Below are 25,708 nucleotides of genomic sequence, written 5' to 3' on the forward strand. Positions count from 1 at the left end.
CCCCAAAGAATCCATTGGAAAACTGTTAGAAGTAATCAACAACTACAGCAAAGTTGCAGGGTATAGAATCAATTTGCATAAATCAGTAGCATTTCTATACTCCAGTAATGAACCAACAGAAAAAGAACTCAAGAACACAATACCATTCACAATCACAACAAAAAGAATAAAATACCTTGGGGTAAATTTAACTAAGGAAGTGAAGGACCTCTATAATGAAAATTACAGGGCCTTTCTGAGAGAATTGGATGACAACATAAGGAGATGGAAAGACATTCCATGTACATGGATTGGAAGAATAAACATAGTTAAAATGTCTGTTCTACCTAAAGCAATCTACAGATTCAAGGCCATCCCAATCAGAATCCCAATGACATTCTTTACAGAATTAGAACAAAGAATCCTAAAATTCATATGGGGCAACAAAAGACCCCGAATTTCTAAAGCAGTTCTGAGAAAAAAGAACAAAACGGGAGGCATCACAATCCCTGACTTCAAAACATACTACAAAGCTACAGTAAGCAAAACAGCATGGTACTGGTACAAAAACAGGTGCACACATCAATGGAACAGAATTGAAAGCCCAGAAATAAAACCACACATCTATGGACAGCTTATCTTTGACAAAGGAGCTGAGGGCATACAATGGAGAAAAGAAAGTCTTTTCAACAAATGGTGCTGGGAAAACTGGAAAGCCACATGTAAAAGAATGAAAATTGACCATTCTTTTTCACCATTCACCAAAATAAACTCAAAATGGATCAAAGACCTAAAGGTGAGACCTGAAACCATAAGGCTTCTGGAAGAAAACGTAGGCAGTACACTCTTTGAGATCAGTATTAAAAGGATCTTTTCGGACACCATGCCTTCTCAGAGAAGGGAAACAATCGAAAGAATAAACAAATGGGACTTCATCAGACTAAAGAGCTTCTTCAAGGCAAATGAAAACAGGATTGAAACCAAAAAACAACCCACTAACTGGGAAAAAATATTTGCAAGTCATATATCTGACAAAGGCTTAATATCCATAATATATAAAGAACTCTCACAACTCAATCACAAAACATCAAACAACCCAATCAAAAAATGGGCTGGAGACATGAACAGACATTTCTCCAAAGAAGATATACTGATGGCCAATAGGCACATGAAAAGATGGTCATCATTGCTGATCATCAGGGAAATGCAAATCAAAACTACACTAAGATATCACCTTACACCCATTAGAATGACAGAAATATCTAAAACTACTAGTAACAAATGTTGGAGAGATTGTGGAGAAAAAGGAACCCTCATACACTGCTGGTGGGAATGCAAACTGGTACAGCCACTTGGAAAACAGTATGGAGATTCCTCAAAAAATTAAAAATAGAACTACCATACGATCCAGCCATCCCACTACTGGGTATTTATCCAAAGAGGTTGAAGTCAGCAATCCCAAAAGTCCTATGCACCCCAATGTTCATTGCAGCATTATTTACAATAGCCAAGACATGGAAGCAACGTAAGTGCCCAGCAACAGACGAATGGATAAAGAAGATGTGGTACATATATACAATGGAATACTACTCAGCTGCAAAACAGAACAAAATCATTCCATTTGCAATAACATGGATGGACCTTGAGGGAATTATGTTAAGTGAAATAAGCCAGCGAGAGAAGGATAATCTGTGTATGACTCCACTCATGTGAGGAATTTAAAATTATGGACTAAGAACAGTTTAGTGGATACCAGGGGAAAGGTGGGGTGGGGGGTGGGCACAAAGGGTGAAGTGGTGCACCTGTAACATGACTGACAACCATTAATGTACAACTGAAATTTCACAAGATTGTAACCTATTGTTTACTCAATTAAAAAAAATTCAGAAGCCATAAAAAGGAAAAGATTGATAAGTTGGACTGTACAAAAAGTTATAACTTCTTTATAGCAAACAACTAAGTCATGAGAATAATGACAAACTGGAAAAATTTGCAATATGTTGACAAAGGATAATGGTCTGTCATTAAGAAACCTCTAGTATTCTGTATATTTGTGATATGAGATCACTCACATATGTAGTATACCCTATTTTACAAAACTCTAAATGGAAAGAAATGGAATTATATTTAGAGAAGTAAAATGTGTTCCCTTCCCTTGAGTAGAAGCATTAGACCACAACAGCATGAGCTCCGAGACAGGTGTTCTCGGTTTGCTTTAAACTCCCCTAATTAGCTCTTTGACCTCAGCAAAGTTATTCAGCCTTTCTGTTTTTCAGTTTCTTTATCTCTAAACTGAAGATAATACCACCTGCCTCACAGGGGTGTGAGGATTAAATGAGAAAATACATGTAAAGTGCTTAGCCTTAGAATATGCCTGACATACTGTAAGGGCCCAGTAAATGTTAGCTGTCATCATCATTGTCATCATTGTTAGTATTATTATTACTAGTCTTTCAATACCTATTGCTTTTCCCATTACCTTTTCTTACTTCTGATACTAGTACTACCTCACATTTGTGTAATACTTTAGATTTAACAAAGATCTTTCACATGCATTGTATCCTTTGATCCTCATTTCTACATTATGAGGTACATAGAGTAGCTCTATGTGACAGCGTGGAAACAGAGCTTCAGTAAAGTTAAGTGACTTCCTCAGGTTTGCATATCTAGTCAGTTGTAGAGTTGGGCCTGAAATTCAGATCTTTAGATTCTGGGCTCCAGCACATTTTTTTAAACTTGAATTTGGAAATAATTTCAAATTTATAAAAAGTTACAAAAGTAGAAATAATGCAAAGAATATTCATATATTCTTTACCCATTCACCTATTGTTAGCATCTTCCCCCATGTCATTCAGGACTCTATTTTTAGATTGCCTCTTCTCTGTTACTCCTTTACTTGTCCTGATCCCAAATGATTATTCCTTCATTTGACAAATAGTTATCAAGTGCCTATTACCTGATTAAATATCACCAGATATCCACTACCTGAAACAGTCTATCTAGTTTTAACCCTTTTAATTCATTCTCGTTTTTGTTTTGTTTGAAAAACGCTTTTAATTCTGATTATTTCAAATTCCTCTGCTAATATTTTTTAAAAGGTACTGGAGTGTTTTGTCATATAATCAGAGATTACTTTGTGGCTTGATTTTTATATCCTCTTCATTCCATAACTGTTTATTCTAGGAGACTGTTTTTGCTCTTTAAGTAACTGGAGAATCCTTGGGAGTTAAGTTGGCTCATAGAATTTACAAAACTAGCCTCCCTCCCTCTGCCTCACGGGGTTCCAGTCTTTGGGGGGTTTTCCTGAATCAAATGGCCTCAGAACACTGAATTTAGTCTTGAACTAATCTTATCTTTTTGGATTTATAATTAGATTCAAAGAGTGATTGGTCATTCAGGCTCATCCTAAAGGTAAATTTGGATATTCTGAAACTGATTCATGATGTGGAGGTGAGAGAAGGACACTTTATGGCTAGCACGTAACTGATCAGTTCATGCAACACAAACAGTCCTGTGTACTTAGCATTTTGTTTCGTCTCTGCTTTGGTGAATATGCAGTCTATACTCTGCCAAATGCATGGCACAGTGCCAGCCATAATGGGGATTTACCAATGTAATCAGACCTGGCTGATACTGATCAGCCAATCATCCAGCATTTGGCAGTATGTTTTGAAGAGAGGCTCCTTTCTGGTATATGTAAAAGAAGTTTCTCTCTAGTCCTGCAGTACATTTCTAGGTTAAGTGTTAATTTTTTTTTTTTCTATTTAGATTATAGCACTTTTGTTTCCTCTAATTGACCTTCTTATTTTCTAAGCTATAATTGCTTTCCTTGAAAGTTTCTTCCTATTGGTATAGTGTGGAAGTAATGAGTGGAATCTTTTAACTCGTCACCACAGTCTACTTTTCTGAAGAGCTGAAAGGATATATTGAGCTAAAAATGATAAGAAATAGGAATGTAGTGGACAATATTGGTCTTAGTACTTTTGGCACTCTTTTTCTCTCTCTCTAGCAAAGACTCTAGAGAAAAGGTGACATAGTGGAGAGAGGGTAAAAATAGAAATCATAAAGCATTGGGAAATGAGAAAGAATAGGTGCAAAAAAGAAATGTTTAGGTTAATGGTTTAATGACCACAGCATAAATATAGTCCATTAGTACAGTCTATAGCAGGTAGGTTACAATTTAATATTAAAAGCCTGATACTGAATTTCTGTCGGACTTTTTTGGTCTTAGAGAGCTACTATACTTTTTTTCCTGTTTACTCCTTTGTTTAGACAGCTTATTGAGATATAATTTGCATACCATATAAAAAATTCATCCATTTAAAGTGTACGACTCACTGTTTTTTTAGTATATTCACAGAGATGTGCAGCCATCCTCACAGTCAATTATAGAACATTTTCATCACCCCAAAATGAATCCTTATACCCATTAGCAGTCACTTTCCATTTCTTCCAAACTCCCCAGCCTTAGGCAACCACCAAACTACTTTCTGTCTCTCTAGATTTGCCTGTACTTGGCATTTTATATAAATGGGATCATATAATATGTGGTCTTTTGTGATTGGCTTCTTTCATCTAGCATGTTTTCAAGGTTCACCCACATTGTAGCATATACTTCATTCCATTTTATGGCTAAATAATATTCCATTGTGTGTGTGTGTATGTGTATATATATATATATATATATATATAACTTTTTATTTTTTCATTCATCAGTTGATGGACCTTTGGGTTGTTTGCACTTTTTGGCTATTGTGGATAGTGCTGCTATGAATATTTATGTATAAGGTTTTATGCTGCCATATGTTTTCATTTCTTGTGGATAGATACTAGGAGTGGAATTTGCTAGGTAACATGGTAACTATATTTATCGTTTTGAGCATCTGTCAGACTGCTTTCCAAATTGTCTACATCATTTTACATTTCTACCAGCAGTGTATAAGGGTTCAAATGTCTCCATATCCTGGCAAACACTTGTTATTATCTGCTTTTTTGATTATAGCCACCCTTAGTTATCTCATTGTGGTTTTGACTTGCATTTCCCTAATGGCTTATGATTTAGAGCATTTAAATGCATTTTTTAACTGATTGGTTTGAACAAGCTTTTTATTAAGGAAGTGATGTTCTGTAATGAAAAGAACATTGTTTTTTTTGTGGGAGTCAAAAGATCCAGGTTTTGGTCTTGCTTCTGCTATTTATAGGCTCTTTGACCTTAGATGGGTTCCTTATCCTTTATATGTCATTAATTCTCTGCCTTTCTTACAGAGTGGCTATCAGGATCAGTTGAAATAAATTATAAGAAAAGTTTTCTGTAAGCTGTAAGGGATAACCAGTTATTCTTTGATACTGTTGTAATTAGGCTACTCAGAAAGGCAGAGAAGAACATTCATAAGAGAGAGCATCACTAAAAGAGGGGGCTTCATGATTCTGCCTCCTTTCCTTTCTGTCATCTGTAGCACTAACGTGGCCACAAGGAGTTAAGTTAAACTGATGTTAATAGCTACCCTCTTCAGCTCAACTTAAATTCATTCCTGGAGGATGGTGTAATGAATTCATCAAAATAATTACTATAAATTAATCACATCTTCCTCATCCATTTATTTGTATACAGTGTTGGTAGTATGTTTTTCTGTACTTTCTTACAGAATTTACGTTGTCCATTGAATGAAGAGGTAATTGCCCAAGCCAGGAAAATATTCCCTGCAGTGATAAAATATATCGTAGAAATGACTATATGGGAAGAGGAAAAAGAACTGCCTCCTGAACTCCGGATAAGGTAAGGAAATTTTTCAAAAGAGAGAAGTTTTAGTGGTGGTTATTTATATTGCAAAATTTTAACCTGAAAATCAGCAATTTCCAACACCCGTAAGTCTTTCAGTGACAGTAGTATTTACTGTTAACTTACAAATGCAAAAGGGAATTCCAGACCTGATATGAAGATAAAGTTTGGGCCTTGTGGGAATTTTTCTGTCTCTGTAATAGCATCACAAATCTAAATGCCATTGTTCTTTGAGTTTACTGATTTTTTTTTTATTGTTTTATTTTAGAAGGAGAGAGAATTAAGAATTTTAATTTATAAAGATATTAAATGTGTTATTTTGACTCTTGCTGGGCCATAAACTGCTTGGGAAAATAAAGGTCGTCAGAGATTGTGTCCACAAAGGTTTTAATTTCAAATACAGTTGATTTAATTTCAAATATCAGTTAAAGTCTTTAAGTGACTTTGTGTTGGTAAACATAATACTAGCAGTCTGCCTGCCTGAAGAGAGAGTTGCTTAAGTGTGCGTGTGTATGTAACAGCAGCACTGGACTGCAGGTTCACAGATCTGAATACTAGTCCTTCTCCCTGTTTGTTGGCTTTGAGACCAGGGAGAAGTCTTTTTGAGCCTCTGTTTTCTAAGTTAGAAGAGGCCTGAGAAAATCTGCCCCTTAGAATTATGAGGATCAATTGAGTGTATTGTAAAAACATATTGTAAATTATTTAAAACTGATAATAACATCTGATATTAATGTAACCTATGACAGCTTTTTTCACATATTTTGTAAGATCCTCACACTGCTTTCAAATATAGATGTTATACTCTTCTTAGAGATGGAAGAGACACTGTCATCTTAGCAAGATTAAACTCTAAGCAACCTGTCCAAGGTCTCAGTTAAGTGGTAGTGCTGGCACTTTAAATCTGTATACTTTTTTTTTTTTTTGACTTAAACGTACTATAAAACTAGTATCACTGGGGCCGGCCTGGTGGTATAGTGGTTAAGTTTGCATGCTCCGCTTTGGTGGCCCGGGATTCATGGATTTGCATCTCGGGCGTCGACCTACACGCTGTTCCTCAAGCCCTGCTGTGGCAGTGTGACACATACCAAATAGAGGAAGATTGGCACAGATGTTAGCTCAGCACCAATCTTCCTCAAGCAAAAAGAGGAAGATTGGCAACAGATGTTGGCTGAGGGCCAATCTTCCTCACCAAAAAAACAAAAACAAAGACAACAACAAAAAAACTAGTATCACTTAAAATAAATAGAAGGTAAAAACAAAGATAAATTCAATAAAATAAATAAAATCTTATTATTTATCATTGCCTGCTTGAAGGTTCTGAGCCCAAGGCCTGTCTCCCTTTGTCAAAATGGGAGATTAGTAAGAGTTAAGAGTGGTATTAAAGACATACTGCGACTAAACTGAAAGTAATAAGAAAAATCGTGGGAAAAAATGGAAAAGGTAATACATTTATCACGGCTTTTAAACTTTCATGGCACTGTACCCTTAAAATCATTTCCTGTATCAGTTTTACACTGGTAGTTTCTTATATGTAAGAGACTACACAGTGCTGCTTCAGTACAGGTGTTGTATTTTAGTCACTTTTCACATTTTCTTTTGTTTATTTGTTGTAGTGTTTGAATATATATCTTTTTTTTAACAGGGAGAAAAATGAAAGATATTATTGTGTACTTTTCAATGATGAACACCATTCATATGACCATGTCATATATAGTCTACAAAGAGCTCTTGACTGTGAGCTTGCAGAGGCCCAGTTGCACACCACTGCCATAGACAAAGAGGTTTGTGAGCTTCATTTGAATTGTGCTGCTGTCTTGCCTCAGCTTTCTAGAAGTCAAGTGTGGACTGAGCTCTTGCCAAATGCCTTAGTATTGTGTTAGGTACAACCATCTTCATTTATTCCTTATATTCCAAGTAAATTGGTTAAAACTTGATTTTTCTGTATGTATCATAATTTTAGATAACTCTTTTTAACTTTCCTCTTTTATTCTAATTTATTAGAAAGTTACTGAATATATTTGGCAAAGAGTAGTTAAGATTGTCAGTTCAAGTTTAGTCTGTTTCTATAATTATTTATTGAATGAATGAATAAATGCATGAATTAGGAAAAGTTGATCATTTGTGAGGTTTTAATGTTGTTTATTAAAACTATTCTTAGAATAATATTGATTCTATGGCTTAGCTTTTATTTAATATCCATCCAAAGCAAAATGTGTTCCTCAGGTATATAGAAGGAATAGTAAACTAATCCCTGCCCGTAAGAGGAATCTAATATATTGTAAGAAGCAGCATGACATTAGCAATTAATAATTAGTGTAGTGATTCTAGGACTTGAGGAATCAATATTCTGGCCACACCACCAGTGGACCAGAAGTGTGTTATGGAACACGCGTTGAGGAACTTTCAGTCATTCATGAAAAGTGTTTAAAACATATAGCAGAAGTTTAGTAAGCCTGCGTTATTATTATTGGATAGAAATAAGTAAAGAACTGACATTCTTGCCAAGCAGGAAATCCAGCATCCTAGTGTACAGAAATTCTCTAATAGTGGTATGGAAAGTTCTGAAACTTCATAAAGGTATTAAACATTTGTGTTTATCTTCCAGGTATTGCCCATCTTGCAACTTTTAGGCAGTTGACAAGTGATTAATAATTTAGAGCTCTTTAGGTCTTTGGGCTGTATATTACTTGTTGATTGGGATTGTCATTCCACTACTTAATTCTTATTTTTGTCTATAATTAGGGTCGTCGGGCTGTTAAAGCAGGTGCTTTTGCTGCTTGCCAGGAAGCAAAGGAAGATATAAAGGTAATTTTCTGAATTAGGGACAAAAAGAGAATTTTAGGAGGAATACACATTACAAGAGCCCAAATAGAATGATTATATTATTGAGTAGTTTGGCATCCTAAGTAAAGATAGGATTGGGGCATTTAGACCCAGAGCTTTGAAACTGCAAGGGTTATGTGATTTTTTTTTTTGAGTAGATTACTTAGTTAAAACAAAAATTTTAAAACTAGTTTTCTTTTTTTTAAATACTTCTTCCATTTGTAGAGTCACTCAGAAAACGTCTCTCAGCATCCACTTCATGTAGAAGTATTACATTCTGAGGTTATGGCTCATCAGAAATTTGCTTTGCGTCTTGGCTCCTGGATGAACAAAATTATGAGCTATTCAAGTAAGCATTTAGCCTGTTTTTCTTATTTCTCCTAAAATACTGTGTTTTTTTAAAAATAGCCACAAATTTTAAAATATCGAGTGTAAAGTAAAATTTGTTTCTTCATTTTTTGTTGTCTATACATTTTGATTAATTTTCAGAATTGCATTTCAGGTGCTATAAATAATATTTTATTGGCTCTTGCTTCTTTGATGTTGACAGAATTATTCTTGGCATCAAGTTTGAGAGGATTAATGTTAATTTTTTCGCATGTTATTTTAGGAAACGTACTTTTGGGAGAAATATTTTAAGTATAAAAGTTACATGTCTTTTATTTGTAGGTGACTTTAGACAGATCTTTTGCCAAGCATGCCTTAGAGAAGAACCTGGCTCTGCGAATCCCTGTCTCATAAGCAGGTTAATGCTTTGGGATGCAAAGCTTTATAAAGGTAGGTAGATCTTTGCTTATGCTGCTTGCCATGAAGCAAAGGAAGATTATGACCTTAAAGTGGAGCTATGATCTCTCTTTTGTTTATTAAATCAGTGATCTTCATTGATAAGATATTATACTTTAAGGTAGGGTTAATCAATCAATGTGTATTCTTCTCTGTTAAAACCCAGGGATATTGCCTTTTAATTATAGTGCCTTTTCATTTAGTCAGGGCCAGTAAAAAAGTGTGTATATATATTCAGGTAATAATGCCATTATTAAAGCTATATTAATTTTCACTTTAAATCCAGACAAAGAACAAAAAGCAAAAGGTGAGAGAAAGGCTACAAGGGATGGAGAAGGGAAGATACAAAGTAAGAGTATTTTTGAGTGAAATAGAGTAAAAAGGAAAGGAGAAGGGTTGGGAGAGGTAGAATCAAGTAATATAAAGTAGTGAGGGGGTACAGAGAAAGAGGGAAAAGGCAATATATGTATGTATTTTAAATTCTAGCTATTAAGTGTTAATGTAATAAATGCTCATAATCAGGTCCTTGAGGTCTATTAGCATGTGAAATATTCTTACAATATTCTGCCACTTCTAATAGCTGGAATTTTTTTTTGCCTTGATGATACTCCCCCACTTCCCCAAAATATGATCTATAGGTGCCCGTAAGATCCTTCACGAATTGATCTTCAGCAGTTTTTTTATGGAGATGGAATACAAAAAATACTTTGCTATGGAATTTGTGAAGGTAATTGCTCTTTATAAATAGATACCAATAAATAGAAATAGAAAACTGTTTTTGTAAATGAAATAATAGAAACAAAGGGGATAATCATGAATCACGAATTTAATTTTATGATTCATTTCTTTGTCAAAGTTCATTTATTTTCTCATTTGGTAGGATGGAAACAGTATTTCTGGGAGAGGAGATAGGTGGAAAATGACCTAGTATTTGTCTAGACAGAGCAATGGGAAGTTACTGTATTCACACATGCACTCATCCTTCCTAGTCATTTGCCTGTTAGTAAAATTATAACAAGAGTAGAAGTGATAAGTTGAGAGGCTTAGCAGGGAAAAGTAAGAGATATGCATGCTAAAGGGAGGCAGGAATTAGATGGGCAAGAGTTAGGCTTAACTGTTTGAGGCTAAAACATAAAGATCAAACTCACAGCTTTTTAATATTGTTTTATTGATCTTTTCTATATTCCTTACATTGTTATATATTTTTTGCCTGTCTCTCAAGTTAGATTGCAAGGTAATACAGATCAGGGACTTCTTTCAATCTTCTACTTTACTTTATACAAAAGTATTCAATAAATACTTGTTGGTTCCTCTGATTTTGAATTGCAGACAGTTCTGTAAGACTTAGGACAGAGGTAGGACTCAGGATGGAATTGGAAGCAGAGAGTGAAATAGTAATGACTGTCGAAGAGAAATGAAGTAGATTGGTTTTTCTTTTGTTTTGCTGAGGAAGACTAGCCCTGAGCTAACATCTGTGCCAGTCTTCCACCATCTTATATGTGGGTCACTGCCACAGCATGGCTGACAAGTAGTGGAGGTCTGCACATGGGGTCTGAACCTGTGAACCCAGGCCACAAAAGTGGAGTATGCCGAACCTAAGCACTGGGCCACGGGGCCAGCCCCCAGTAAATTGTTAAAAGTAACTAAGATATTTTGTTTGTTGAAAGATAATCACAACTCAAAATGTCAACTGTATTCTTCCACAACTCTTTAGAAATAGAATATTAGACCATATGTGTGATCTGACATGATTTTTTTTTCTTGCAGAAAAGCAATTCTCCCTACTTAGAGGATATTTTTTTGGTATACCATTATTATCTCTTAAACTTTGTAGGAATTCTAATGGATAAAATTGAGTATATAGGTCAAGGATCTAGCACTATGTTTGACACATGACTGGATGTATTATTACTTTTGTTCTCCCAATATCTCAGGGTTGATTTTCAGCTGGTATGCACCAATATAGAAGTTGTAAGTTATATGAAAGTTTAAGAAGTTACTTGCATCCAGCATCTATTCTGTTTAAGGCTGAATTGAATCTGATTGCTTGGTTTTCTGGGTAATATCAGTTTTTAAATACTTTAAATATAGCCCCTGCCCTATACCACTGGGATAGAATCTGCTAAAGATTGCCCCAGATTCTGTTTGGAGAAAGGATATACTGTACCATTGCAGCCCTCTGTGATTTTACCTGTGTTTGTTTGTTTTTGGTATTTTATAGTTCTCATTTCAAGCTCTGCTAGATTGGGTAGCTCAATTCATATTTGGTCTTTTGTTTTTTCTCCTCTAATATATTTTTGTTGAACATACTATCTTCCCTTAAGAAATAGGAATTATAATACTTGTCATCTTGTACATAGAAATAAATTTGCAGCAGCTGTTAAAATTGGGATTTTAAACGTTTTTGGCAGTCATTTATAGTTGATTCTCTATTATTATTATATCTTTCAGTATTATAAACAGCTGCAGAAGGACTATATCAGTGATGATCATGACAGAAGTATCTCTGTAACTGCACTCTCAGTTCAGATGTTTACTGTTCCTACTCTGGTATGTATTGATCATTTCTTTGCAATGTTTCTAAGGAAAACTTGTTTTGCTTTTTAAGAATTTTGCTCAATGTTGAATCAAACTAAGTCAATGTCAGAATCACTATGTTGGGCTAATTTGGAAAATTGAATAATACCTCAGTGGTGTCTGCGTGTGAATAATCCTTTAGTGGTATCCAAGGACCAGGAACTTGAGGACTGGGAGTGATGGCCCTACCTTTGTCCAAAAGTCCTGATGAAGTCCAGAGCTGGTTTGTCAGTTTCTAGAGTAACTTAGGAGCAATGCATTTTCAATATTAAACAGTTTTTTTCTGTCCTTTTGTTTAGTTATTATTGGGGGTGAAGAGGGGAGGAAGGGGAGAGATTAAGATACAACAAAGCAGGAGGAGAGAATGATAGTCAGGCATTTGCATGAGACATGTTGCTTTGTGGGCCTGGGAGGAGAGTGGAGGACTCTGCTTCCTTTGTGTACTACTTCTTTTCCTGTTTCTTCTGGACAGTTCGGTTAACTATTCCTACTTTCCTGTTTCTAAGGCCAGAGAAAAGAACGGGGGAGAGATGTTGGATTGCGAGTTAGGGAGAGGTGCCAAAATAGATAGTAATGTGATAGAAGTCATGAAGTATATCTGTGTTTGTTCTACTTTGTCATGTGTGATTACCAATGGTAAACATTTATGTCAATAATCTGTGTAATCGGTCTGGGATGTCCAACCAAGTGTTTTCTAGTTATTGAAGAGTATGGAATTTTTACTTTTAAAAATAACCTCTCAGAAATTGCTCTTCTGTGAGACTAAAGGCTACGTTTGATAGTCAGTAAACATTTATTAAAAATGATTTATTGACCAACCAAATGAATGAATAAATTAAGTCCATACTCTAATGAGTTAGTATGAAAGATAATATTCTTGAAATATTCTGCAGGCCCGACATCTTATTGAAGAGCAGAATGTTATCTCTGTCATTACTGAAACACTACTAGAAGTTTTGCCTGAGTACTTGGACAGAAACAATAAATTCAACTTCCAGGGTTATAGCCAGGACAAATTGGGAAGAGTATATGCAGTAATATGTGATCTAAAGTAAGTTGTTCAAGTCAAAAGGTGAGAGTACTTGTTAAACACGGTGTGTTTGTGTGTTCTGTCTTATAAATAAACCTCTGATCCTTTTGGTTATCTAGGTTTCTCTTTTTAATGATGGCAAATACAACAAACTGTTACTGTCTCATGTCAATATTTTAAGTGAAGACTTCTTATAGAGTTAAAACCAGGTTAATAAAGTACTGAGGAGGGGCCTGTCACAGGAGCTTAGGGTCTCTTGAGGTCACTAAATGAATTTCCATCGTAATTCCTGTGGCTTCTACTCACTCCCACTCACTGCGCTTTTGTTCTGTCCCTCTTGTCCCTTTGCGCATGGTTTCAGATGATCTTTTTGATGTGAATTTCTTTATAACTTCCTTTTTCATACATATAACCAAGTTACTGATATTCGTCCTAGGTTTCTTAAGTTGTTTTCCCCTGAAGAGAATGAAGATTTTCTTTTTAAACTAAAGTTGGAATCACATTTGAGATTGTTGAACTTTTAAAAGAAATAAATTTCCATTTATTTTAGAAATAGTGAATATTATAAGGGTTATGATATACCAACTATTCAATTACTCATAAACTTCAAAAATTCTTTTGAGAATATATTAAGACAAAATATATTTCATTTAGTTTGCTCTTTAAAGAGCTCTAAGGTATATATGATTTATAGTCCTTAGTGGGGAAAAAAAATCATTCTAATTTTATTCACTTGTTTTAGCGACTATGTAAGTTTAGAGAGGTGGAAACAAATAGGCTTCCAAACCAACTTAGAAATAGTTAGTCTATTTAAAAAGTACATTTGAAGATTTCTGGAACCATGCGTTAGATCCTTCATATTACTAAGGAAAATGCTTCAAAACCTTTTCCTCAATTTGCCTCAAAACCAATTCCTCAGTTTCGAATAAAGTTCTGTAAATTGTTATATCTTCAGTACAAGTAGAGATGGTAGATGAATTCAGTAATGAGCCACCATTTAGCCAGTGTGATTCACAAATTATGCATAAATTACGTTACGCAAAACAAACAAAATACACAAAAACTTCCAGTGGCACTACTTAAAGTTATCAGTATTAAATCAGTGTATTCATCATTCTTTGGTCTGTTGTACAGCATGAATCTCTTTACCTAGGCTCTCATTACTATGAAGTATTCTTGTAACTGAGTTATTTTTATATCCAGAGAAGTGATGCATAGTCACATTGTTGTTTTATCTTTTTATTTTATTTTATTGTTTATCTCTGACTATAGTTTTTCTCCATGGTGAATAATTTAGAGCCAAAACATCCTTAGATACATAACTGTATGGTAAAACTTGAAAGTCCTTGATTTATAAGGTAACTAACATTTCCCCACTCTTCTGATGCTTACAACTCCTCTCCAACATCCTTACCTATTTAGAGATATCTCTAATGACAAGAAGGGAAAATTAACATATTTTGAGCACCTGTTCAGCAGATCCTGTGCTAGACTTATCATATATGTTCTTATGTAATTCACTCTCACAAGAGTCCTGTGTTATTTATTAGTAACTGCTATGTGGCAAGGAATTTGCTTATTTTACCTCATTTTCTTCTTGCAGCACTTTTAAGGTAGATGATTTAATCTTTATTTGTAGATTATAATTGTTTCCCTAAGGTCACAAAGCTAGTAAGTGGCAGAACTTAGATTTGAGCCTAGCGCTGTTTATCTGTAAAACACACATTCCTTTCACTACATCATGTAGCCTCACAGAATATACAAACAACAAAACCTTCTCTGAGACATGGCCTAAAACACCAAGCAAATATACCTTTCATTTAACAAATAATTTCTGAGTCCCATTTTCTCAGTGTCTTGTAGAAATTTTGTAGTTATATCTTATTCTTTCCCCATATAATTATTGATTTCACCACTTCTTCGTGAAACCCTGCTTTTAAATCATTTAGAAATAATCACAAATTGTTTGCAGAATAAAGTCTAAATTCTCCCAGAATTTGTAGCTCTCCGTAGATTCGCCTTATATGCTGCTTATCTGGCTGTACCTCAACATGAAATAAGTTTATTGGTACTACTAGAAGCTCTGTTCAGCCTGCCTCAAGAAATTTTCATTCTTTCAAATCAGTGCATTCCAACCTTTGAGTAACTCCTTCCAACTGTTAGAAAGTTTCTTATCTTATATTGAACTCTGTCTTTTTGTAGCTTTCATTCTGTTGTTCTAGCTCTCCCTTTGTCCTTTCAGAACCACTTCAATCCTCATTTAACTTGAAAAAGTATTTAAAGACAGCAGACATATCTGCCAAGTCTTCGCTAGATTAAATTGCATCAGTTTCTTTAGCTGTACCCATTTCGTGTTTAAAATGTCTTCGGAATCACTGTCCTTCTCTGCTGAACCTGTTTTAGTTGAATGTATACCATTTAAGGTATATGCCAAGAAACAAACACAGTATACTGAGGTCATCCTAGTAGAAGGAAGGAATTATTACCTCCCTCGTTCTAAATAAATATCTTTGTTTAGTCTCGTTTGTCAGTCACTCTTTGGAAGCTATCTGTTGGGATACTTTGTTTTTCTGTTGCTAAATCACTATGAACTGAAACTTAGGAAAGAGATGCAGTTGAACCTTGGTTCTACTAAGTGAATATTATCCTTTTCTTACTCTAACCTATTCCTTCCTGTTTCCGAAAAGTGTAGCAGACTCTCAAACCAGATCACCCCCTTACTCTCCCACCCTATCCTCGGTTTTCTCCCTCTCCTTCCACTGCTTTTGCCTCCTATTTATATCTACAGACTGCTTTTCTCTTCCTTTCCTTCCTTACTCTTTCCTTTTTTCCTGTCCCTTAGGTCTTCTTTACTTGCTAGGTCTGCTACAGAGGTAAGGCATGCTATGTGATGTCACTAGAAACTAGAAATGTATGTTCTTTTCTCCACATCAGTGCTTTTCAAATTTTAATGTGACTACAAATCATTTGGAGAGCTTGTTAAAATGCAGGTTATTATTAAGTAGGTCTGAGTAGAACCTAAGACTATGCATTTCTAAAGAACACCCTGGTGATGTTGATGCTTCTGGTTTGTGTAGCATATTTTGAGTAGCAGTACTCTAGAAAACAACCAAACTTTGATGCCATTCGTTCATTGTGACAGGTTTTAAACTTCAGTCTTTTTTACTTTGATTTTAAAAGAAAGATTTAGAAGGTAATTAGTGTATTTCAAAGTTATTTCTTTGGTAAAGTCCTGATGATTGTATTTTTAATGTACTTTCAACATATTAATGGATATCTAAAAAAGGAACAATTAAGCCACAATCCCTACTATCTTTCCAAGTTAAAAAAAGACAATTCCCTATCTTTGTTGTCTTGTCTTTTTTTATGTTCCTACATTACTTCCCTTGTACCCTTTTTTTGGCGCTTAGCATTTGGATTGCAGTGTCCAGTATACGTATCTGTTATCCCCACTACACTGGTGTGTAACAGGAATTGCTTTGGATTGATTGAGTGCAAAATAATTTTTAATAATCATTATGATTTCTTCTTGAGAAGTCGTTTCATGATAAACATTGTTCCCATTGGATATGAAACCAGTCATTGTCTTTACAACCAAAAGAAATATTGATCTTGTAAATTGTAGGGTAAAATGGGCCTGTTTATTTTTTGAAACAAATATATCCTGATGTGCAAGCCAAGATGACGTAGGTGCTTTACATCCTTCTTCCAAGTTCTGGGTTAAGAAAACTTGGAGGTAGGAAATCTGTTTCAAATCTCCTGATCCCCCCACTCCAACCCCCCCGGCCCCAAACCCCCAGCAGCAACAACAAAGGTGTTGAATCCTTTTAGACCAAAGTCATGTTGCACATTTTCTGTAATTCTCACGACTGCATGCCTTTGGGGAAACGTGTGTAATTTTAATGCACAATAAATATTTTATAGTTCACAAAATATTCTAAAATAGTTTGTCCATGCAAATAGCATACATCCTGCACATGCAGTTTTGACCCTCATTTTGAGGCTGAGGGATTTCAGCTGGCCCTTTGGATGAAGGGTACGAACAGTCCTAGAAAATCTATACTGTGTTTATCCAGTTGTGACAGCCTAGGTCGCTTCTAAGTTCACTTAATCAGACTAACTTCTGAGTGGAGAAGTCAGGCTTAGCTTTGACAACTACCTCTCTCAAAGACAGAGCAGTCACGTTTTGCTGGTATAATTCTAGCATTGCCCAGAGTTTCTAATTATTGTAAGAAATTAGAATCCACAATTTTGATGAATCAACATTGTCTGTAGCCCTGAGAACCTTAAAATTATCTCAAAATAGGAAAGTGAAATATTTCTTTGTCTCTTGAAATGATAGGTATATCCTGATCAGCAAGCCCACAGTATGGACAGAAAGATTAAGAATACAGTTCCTTGAAGGTTTTCGGTCTTTTTTGAAGATTCTTACTTGTATGCAGGTATTATAGTTCTTCTGTACATCAGTAAGATAAATTTATTTTAAAAAATTTAACCCTAATCTTGCATGTTTTGTTTTATTTTTTTAGCAAGTTGTCATTTTTATTTGTGGAAGAATCTATCTAGCAAAGTAGAAATAAAATTTAAACACTGTCTCACTGTTCCTGCTCCAATAGATCTTTCTGTATGCTTTAGTTAACTATTGCTATTACTATTAATATTTATTGAATGCTTACTATGTGATACTGTAGTAAGCACTTTATGTGCATTATCTCTTTTGAGCCTCATAGCAATCTTATGAGGTAGTTATTATTATCCCCATTTTACATATAAGGGAATTGAAGCTTAGAAATAATTTGACCAGGCTCAAAAAGCTAGAAAGTGACACAGTTGGGATCTGAACCCATGCATTCTGTCCTAATATAACAGTCATGTTAAAAAGCTATGCATAGGGGCTGGCCCGGTGGCACAGCAGTTAAGTTTGCATGTTCTGCTTCAGCGGCCTGGGGTTCGCCAGTTCAGATCCAGGGTGCAGACATGGCACCACTTGGCAAGCCATGCTGTGGCAGGCATCTCACATATAAAGTAGAGGAAGATGGGCACGGATGTTAGCTCAGGGCCAGTCTTCCTCAGCAAAAAGAGGAGGATTGGCAGCAGATGTTAGCTCAGGGCTAAATCTTCCTCAAAAAAAAAAAGCTATGCGTATATGAATATGAATCCTGACAGTTTTTTATTTTGCAAGTAGAAGAGCAAAGAAAGGGGGCCCATTCGTGTATGTTAACCCCTTTTTTCTTGCAGGGAATGGAAGAAATCAGAAGACAGGTTGGGCAACACATAGAAGTGGATCCTGACTGGGAGGCTGCCATTGCTATACAGATGCAATTGAAGAATATTTTACTCATGTTCCAAGAGTGGTGCGCTTGTGATGTAAGTTAAATTCGTTAGTAGAATCAGTGCCTTTTTAAGTGCTCTAATGGTTATTAATAATATAGTTTTATGTTGCAACTTCCTTGATATAAAGTTTTATTATTTAAGTAGTTTCTTATATATTTGAATTTGTCTTATTAAATTTAGGAGGAAAATTCAGTTTTTTACATTTAATTAGAAAATGCGCCCCATAGTAGTTTCATTTATCTTTGGGAATAGTGGGGTTTAAAAAATACAGCACGCATTTATTTATTTATTTATTTCCTTGGGTATGAATATTAATAATATGAAAATTAGGATCGCGTAGACTTTTACATGTTCCAACAATGGAGAAAGGTGGATATTTATTCAATCAAGAGATTTGTTGTGTATGTTAAACCGTTAAGAAAATTAATTTCAAAATATAGAACTAATGTATTTCCTTAAGCAGTAATTTTAGGCCATAACCCTATTTAAGCACATAGTCATATGCCAGATTCCCTTTTGGAAAGATGGCCTCATTTCTGTTCTGAGAAAATTGACATTATCTGAGTGAATTCTTTCATCTTCTCTGGTGTGTTTGTACCTCTCACCGTAGTCTATTCAGTAACTAAGTTTCTCTGTATCTTCACTCTCGGTCTCCATCTTTTCATGCTTTCTAAAACTAATTTTCTCTACCTAGGCTCTTGGTCCCATCCTTAGATTATTTCTTCCTGGAGTTTGCTTACTTGGTTGTCTCCTCTGGTATTCCTCACTCTTTCATTCATCTGCCTCTAAACACACAGGACTCCCCTATCCTTAAAAACAAAAATAAAAACTCCCTTACTGGTCTTTGCTACCTCTGTGAACTGTATTCTATCTGTCTTTTTTCCTCTTTTCTTCTGCTTCACCACCAGCAGTTGGTCGCAGGTTCAGAGTGGCAGTCACACTCACAGACACAATAGACACAGTAGCTTTATAGAACAATAAGGACAGGAAATACTGTCCAGCAACTAGCCACAGCACGTATTTTTTGGCTCCCCTCACCCTTATGGAGGGTATGCGTAATTGTTGGAGATGAGATCAAAGCGTGTACTGTTCATCTTGACATCTCCTAAACCTTCTGAAGTCAACCTACATTTACTGTCGTCACTCTTTAGCCTCTGAAACTTCTTCAAAGTCTAGCTTCTGCCTCTACCAATTGAGAGGAACTGCTTTTTGAAAAAATTTCAAAGGAACTATTTAGTAACCAAATTCAGAGGTCTTCTCTAAGTCCCTATGCTACTTAATATGTCTGTAGCATTCCATTCTGTTGAGTACCTTAGTCTTTTTGAAACTTCCTTTCCCCTTGATTTTCACAAACCTATATTATCCTAATATTTCTGTTATTGATTACCCTTTTCATTCAGTGATTGCCTTTTCCCTCCAGTTCCTTTGCCTACTAAATGAGACAATCCCCAATATCTTCTCTATAGATCATTTATTCCTACCACCTCAATTAAAACTTTCATAGAGATGACTCTCCCAAGCTATAGTATCACTTTGTTTGTGTGCTAGATACTCCTGCTTAAATCTTACATTTGTATTTCAAACTCAGAATATATTAAATTGATTCCTGGGTCAGTGGTTGGGTGTGCACGTTCTGCTTCGGTGGCCCAGGGTTCGCCAGTTCGGATGCCAGGTGTGGACATGGCACCGCTTGGCAAGCCCTCTATGCTGTGGTAGGCATCCCACATGTAAAGTGGAGGAAGATGGGCACGGATATTGGCTCAGGGCCGGTGTTCCTCAGCAAAGGGAGGAGGATTGGCAGCAGATGTTTATCTCGGGGCTAATTGTCCTCAAAAAAAAAAAAAGATTCCTCATCATTTCCTTCTTCTTCCAACTGGTGTTTTCTCTTCTTGACTTCCCTTGTTCTGGTAACGACACTACAATTGATACATTCATCCATGCAGGAAATCTCAGAGCCACTGTATTCTGTGTGTTAAATGTTAAGAGATTTTTGGGGGGAAAATAGTTCTATCTTCACATAAGATTGGAAAATGCTAGGTTGAACAAAATCAAACAGAATTTTTTTAAGCCCCTGAACTTCTCAAACCGTTTATTAGTCAATGTGCCAGTTTCCAAGAGGGATATTCCTGAAATTTATTTGACCATAGAATTCCTTTTTCAAGGTAAAATCAGTGTGAGAGACACTGTTTTAAAAAGTGACCTTTGGGATCCAAATTGGACAAGAAGAAGTGAAACTGTCTCTATTTGCAGACAACATGATTTTATATATAGAAAACCCTAAAGAATCCTCTAAAAAACTTTCAGAAATAATAAATGAGTACAGTCAAGTCACAGGATACAACATCAACATACAAAGATCAGTTGCATTTCTATACACTAACAATGAAGTAGCAGAAAAATTAAGAATACAATCCCATTTACAATTGCAACAAAAAGAATAAAATATTTAGGAATAAAGTTAATCAAAGAGGTAAAAGATCTATATACTGAAAACTATAAAACATTGTTAAAGAAATTGAAAAAGACACCAAGAAACGGAAAGATATTCCATGCTCTTGAATTGGAAGAATTAACTTTGTTAATACTTCCCAAAGCAATCTATAGATTCAGTGCAATCCCGATCAAAGTTCCAACCACATTTTTCATAGAAATAGAACAAAGAATTCTAAAATTTATATGGAACAACAAAAGACCCCAAATAGACAAAGGAACCCTGAGGAAAAAGAACAAAGCTGGAGGTATCACACTCCCTGATCTCAAAATACACTACAAAGCTATAGTAACCAAAACAGCATGGTACTGGCACAAAAACAGACATGCAGATTAATGGAACAGAATTGAGAGCCCAGAAATAAACCCACACATATATGGACAGCTCATTTTCAACAAGGGAGCCAAGAGCATACAATGGAGAAAGGAGAATCTCTTCAATAAATGGTGTTGGGAAAGCTGAACAGCCACATGTGAAAGAATGAAAGTAGACCATTATCTTATACCATGCACAAAAATCAACTCAAAATGGATTAAAGACTTGAATGTGAGATCTGAAACCGTGGAACTCGTACAAGAAAACTTAGGCTGCATGCTCTTTGAAATCAGTCTTAGCAGCCTATTTTCAATTACCATGTCTGACTGGGCAAGGGAAACAAAAGAAAAAATGAATAAATGGGACTACATCAAACTAAAAAGCTTCTGCACAGCAAAGGAAACCATCAACAAAACGAAAAGACAACCTGACAACTAGGAGAAGATATTTGCAAACCATATATCAGATAAGGAGTTAATATCCAAAATGTACAGAAAACTCATACGTCTCAACAACAAAAAAACCAACAACCCAATTAAAAAATGGGCAAAAGATGTGAACAGAGATTTCTCCAATGAAGATATACAGATGGCCAATAGGCACAGGAAAAGATGTTCAACATCATTAGCTATCAGGGAAATGTAAATCAAAACTACAATGAGATATCACCTTGCTCCGATCAGAATGGCTATAATTAACAAGACAGGAAACAACAAGTGTTGGAAAGGATGTGGAGAGAAGGGAACCCTTGTACATTGTTGGTGGGAGTGCAAACTGGTGCAGCCACTATGGAAAGCAGTATGGAGTTTCCTCAGAAAATTAGGAATAGATCTACCGTATGATCCACCTATTCCACTGCTGGGTATTTATCCAAAGAACTTGCTAACACAAGTGTGTAAAGATAAATGCACCCCTATGTTCATTGCAGGCTTATTCACAAAAGCCAAGACTTGGAAGCAACATAGGTGCCCATCATGGGACAAATGGATAAAAAAGATGTGGTATATATGCACAATGGAATACTACTCAGCCTTAAGAAATTATAAAATTGACCATTTCTGACAACATAGATGGACCTTGAGGGTCTCATGCTAAGTGAAATAAGTCAGAGGGAGAAAGTCAAATACCATATGATCTCACTCATAAGTAGAAGATAAAAACAGCGACAAACAAACACATAGCAACAGAGATTGGATTGGTGGTTACTAGAGGGGAAGCGGGTAGTGAGGAGGGTGAAAGGGGTGATTAGGCACACATGTGTGGTGATGGATTATAATTAGTCTTTGGGTAGTGAACATGATGTAATCTACACAGAATTTGAAATGTATTACGATGTACATCTCAAAGTTATATGTTTTAATCCAATGTTACTGCAATGAAAAAAAAAGAAAAACAAAAAAGTGACCTTTGACTTCTCTCTCCCTGCCGTACTCATCCAGATTCGTCTTCCTTATCCTAAATGTATTTTATAATCCCAACTTATTGCCTATGTGTTTATTCTTTTTTGCCCTAATTTCTTCCGCCCTAGTCAAGATCCTTATCACCTTACACTTAGACTTTGTAATAATCTTCCTGTTGGTTTCCTTGTCTCCTAACATTACCTTCTCCAATCTGTTATCTTCAGTGACACCCAGTAATTCTTGAAGCAGTGTTGACTACATTATTATACTTCAGATACCATCACTGTATTAACATGTCAATGCCAAGACCTATTTCCAGTTTCATTGCTCATTAATTCCATCCATAAACCCTTTGGTTTGTCTAGTTTTTATTCCTCGCCACTGCCTGAACAGGAGTTGTACTTCCTCTTCTTTCTCTTTTTGTTTATTCTGTGTCTCTGTTTATAGTGCCACTGTCTCCTCTTTTCCCCATACTTAAATTCTGCATATTGTTTTACACTTCACTCTAAAGTTACTTTCACAAATATGTCTTCCCAATTGTTTGTGATTCTTTTTGTTTGCCCACTTAACGTGATTAGTTCGTACCATTTACATGGTACTTAGAATTTTTTACTTTAGTTGTAAGTGTGTGTGTATCTGTCCTGTATTTCCAACTGGCTTGCGGATGCTGTGGAGGTAGCCCTAGTAATACGTAGAACAATTTTGTACATATTTAGTTTAATTTAGAACAGTTAGTAAATATTTATTGAATGATGTGATAAAGTAGATAATTTGTCAATTTATTTGCATTTTCATTTTCCTTTTAGGAAGAACTCTTACTAGTGGCTTATAAAGACTGTCACAAAGCTGTGATGAGGTGCAGTACAAGTTTCATGTCTAGTAGCAAGACAGTAGTACAATTGTGTGGTCATACTTTGGAAACTAAGTCCTACAGAGTATCTGAAGATCTTGTAAGCATACATCTGCCACTCTCTAGGACTCTTGCTGGTAAGTGTGTGTTTGTCTTTTGCGTGTTTCTATTAGCTTTGTTTTCTAGATATTCAGAGTAATAGAATCATTTCTATTTTTGTTCTATGTAGTTATGTGTCACTGAACGATTGGGATATGTTCTGAGAAATGGAACATTAGGCACTTTCACCATTGTACGAACATCATAGAGTATACTTACACAAACCTAGTTGGTATGGCCTACTACACACCTAGGCTATATGATACTAATCTTATGGGACCACCATTGTATGTGCTGTCTGTCATTGACTGAAACGTCATTATGCAATGCTTGACTGTACAGACATACTCAGATCAGATACTGCAGTTAAGAACTGTCACTGTCCTTCACAGAGCTGTTGCCAGAATGTCTATCTAAGGATGCTTGTGCCTTTTATTATCTGGTTCAACTAATGGATCCTTATAGTATACACTTAACTCATTTCCCACTGAAATTTAAATATAGTAAAATCTTGTTGCTGATTTTTAACCCTCTTCTCGGCCTGATTGCACCAGTGGTTTGTCTGAGTCACTGTTCCTTTCACCACTAAAAGAAAGAAAGAAATAGATTTTCTTTAATCATCCTTTGGTTTGCATTTCCGTGTACATTGGCCCTGTCAGGTTTTTTTTTTAAACAACTTATGGAAGTATATATATTTATATTTTTAATTGTGGTAAAATATACATAACATAAAATGGCAAATTTTACCATTCTTAATTGATAGTTCAATGGCATTAAGTAATTCACATTGTTGTACAACCATCACCATCCATCTCCGGAATTTTTTTCATCTTCCCAAACTGAAATTCTGTACCTATGCAACATAACTCCTCATTTCCACCTCCCTGCAGCCCGTGGCAACCACCATTCTACTTTCTGTCTCCATATATGATGACTTGGCTACTCTGCGTACCTCATATAAGTGAAATCATATACATACTCTTTTATAATTGGCTTATTTCATTTAGCATAATGTCCTCAAAATTTATCCATGTTGTAGCTTGTGTCAGAAATTCCTTCCTTTTTAAGGCTAAATAATATTCCATAGTATGTATATACCACATTTTGTTTATCCATTCAGCCACCAATGGATACTTGGTTTGCTTCCACCTTTTGGCTATGTTGAATACTGTTGCTATGAATGTGAGTGTACAAATAGCTGTTTGAGTCCTTGTTTTCAATGCTTTGGGGTATATACCTGTAAGTGGAATTGCTAGAACAAAAGGTAAATCCTACTTTTTAATTTTTTGAGGAACCACTAGACTCTTGTTCATAGCAGCTGCACCATTTTATGTTCCCACCAGCAGTGCACAAGGATTCCAATTGCTCCACATCCTTGCTGACACTTCTTTTTTCTTTCATTTCACAGTAGTACTGGGTCAAAGAGACCCAATATTTGAATTGTTTATCCTTTTCCACAGAGCCATACATGGCTTTCTTTTTTTTCTTGAAGTCATAATAGTTTATAACATCGTGAAATTTCAGTTGTACATTATTATTTGTCAGTCACTGTATAAATGCGTCCTTTCACCCCTTGTGCCCAACCCCCAACCCCTTTCCCCCAGTAGCCACTAAACAGTTCTCTTTATCTGTGTTTTTGTTTATCTTCCACAGATGAGTGAAATCATGAGGTGTTTGTCTTTCTCTGTCTAGCTTATTTCGCATAACACCCTCAAGGTCCATCCATGTTGTTGTGGATGGGACAATTTTGTCTTTTTTGTGCCTGAATGGTATTCCATTTTGTTTTCTTTTTTTTAGTAGCCATCCTAATGGATGTGAAGTGGTATCTCATTGTGGTTTTGATTTGCGTTTCCCTAATGATTAGCACTATTAAGCATCTTTTCCTGTTTTTATTGGCCATGTGTATATTTTCTTTGGAGAGATGTCTATTCAAGTCCTTGTCTAATTTTTAATCAGATTTTTTGGTTGTTGTTGAGTTGTTGGGGTTCTTTATATATTTTGGATATTAATTGCTTATCAGATACATGATTTGCAAATATTTTCTCCCATTCTGTGGGTTGCCTTTTCACTCTCTTGCTAGTGTCTTTTGATGCACAAAAGTTTTTAATTTTGATGAAGTCTGATTTATTTTTCCTTTGGTTGCCAGTGCTTTTGGTGTCGTATCCAAGAAATTATTGGCAAATCCAGTGTCATGAAGCCTTTTTCCTGTGTCGTCTTCTAAGAATTTTATAGTTTTAGCTCCTATGTT

General features: G+C 35.5%; 1 protein-coding gene across 3 annotated transcripts in view; it reads left to right on the top strand.

The window, feature by feature from the left end:
- Positions 1–25,708, top strand: part of UBR1 (ubiquitin protein ligase E3 component n-recognin 1) — a 166,595-nt gene that overhangs the window by 75,567 nt on the left and 65,320 nt on the right. For all 3 annotated transcript variants that reach the window (XR_011529200.1, XM_070582691.1, XM_070582701.1), the window contains 11 exons: positions 5,625–5,755; positions 7,401–7,539; positions 8,501–8,563; positions 8,807–8,930; positions 9,251–9,358; positions 10,003–10,091; positions 11,816–11,914; positions 12,835–12,992; positions 17,314–17,413; positions 18,210–18,338; positions 23,318–23,498. Coding sequence is in view for 2 of the 3 variants with exons in the window: in XM_070582691.1 (XP_070438792.1) it covers positions 5,625–5,755; positions 7,401–7,539; positions 8,501–8,563; positions 8,807–8,930; positions 9,251–9,358; positions 10,003–10,091; positions 11,816–11,914; positions 12,835–12,992; positions 17,314–17,413; positions 18,210–18,338; positions 23,318–23,498 (1,321 nt within the window). In the remaining variant the exon portion in view is untranslated. The remainder of the gene's footprint in view (positions 1–5,624; positions 5,756–7,400; positions 7,540–8,500; positions 8,564–8,806; positions 8,931–9,250; positions 9,359–10,002; positions 10,092–11,815; positions 11,915–12,834; positions 12,993–17,313; positions 17,414–18,209; positions 18,339–23,317; positions 23,499–25,708) is intronic.

Source organism: Equus przewalskii, chromosome 1, assembly GCF_037783145.1.
Source record: "Equus przewalskii isolate Varuska chromosome 1, EquPr2, whole genome shotgun sequence".
In the NCBI taxonomy this organism is placed as follows: domain Eukaryota; kingdom Metazoa; phylum Chordata; class Mammalia; order Perissodactyla; family Equidae; genus Equus; species Equus przewalskii.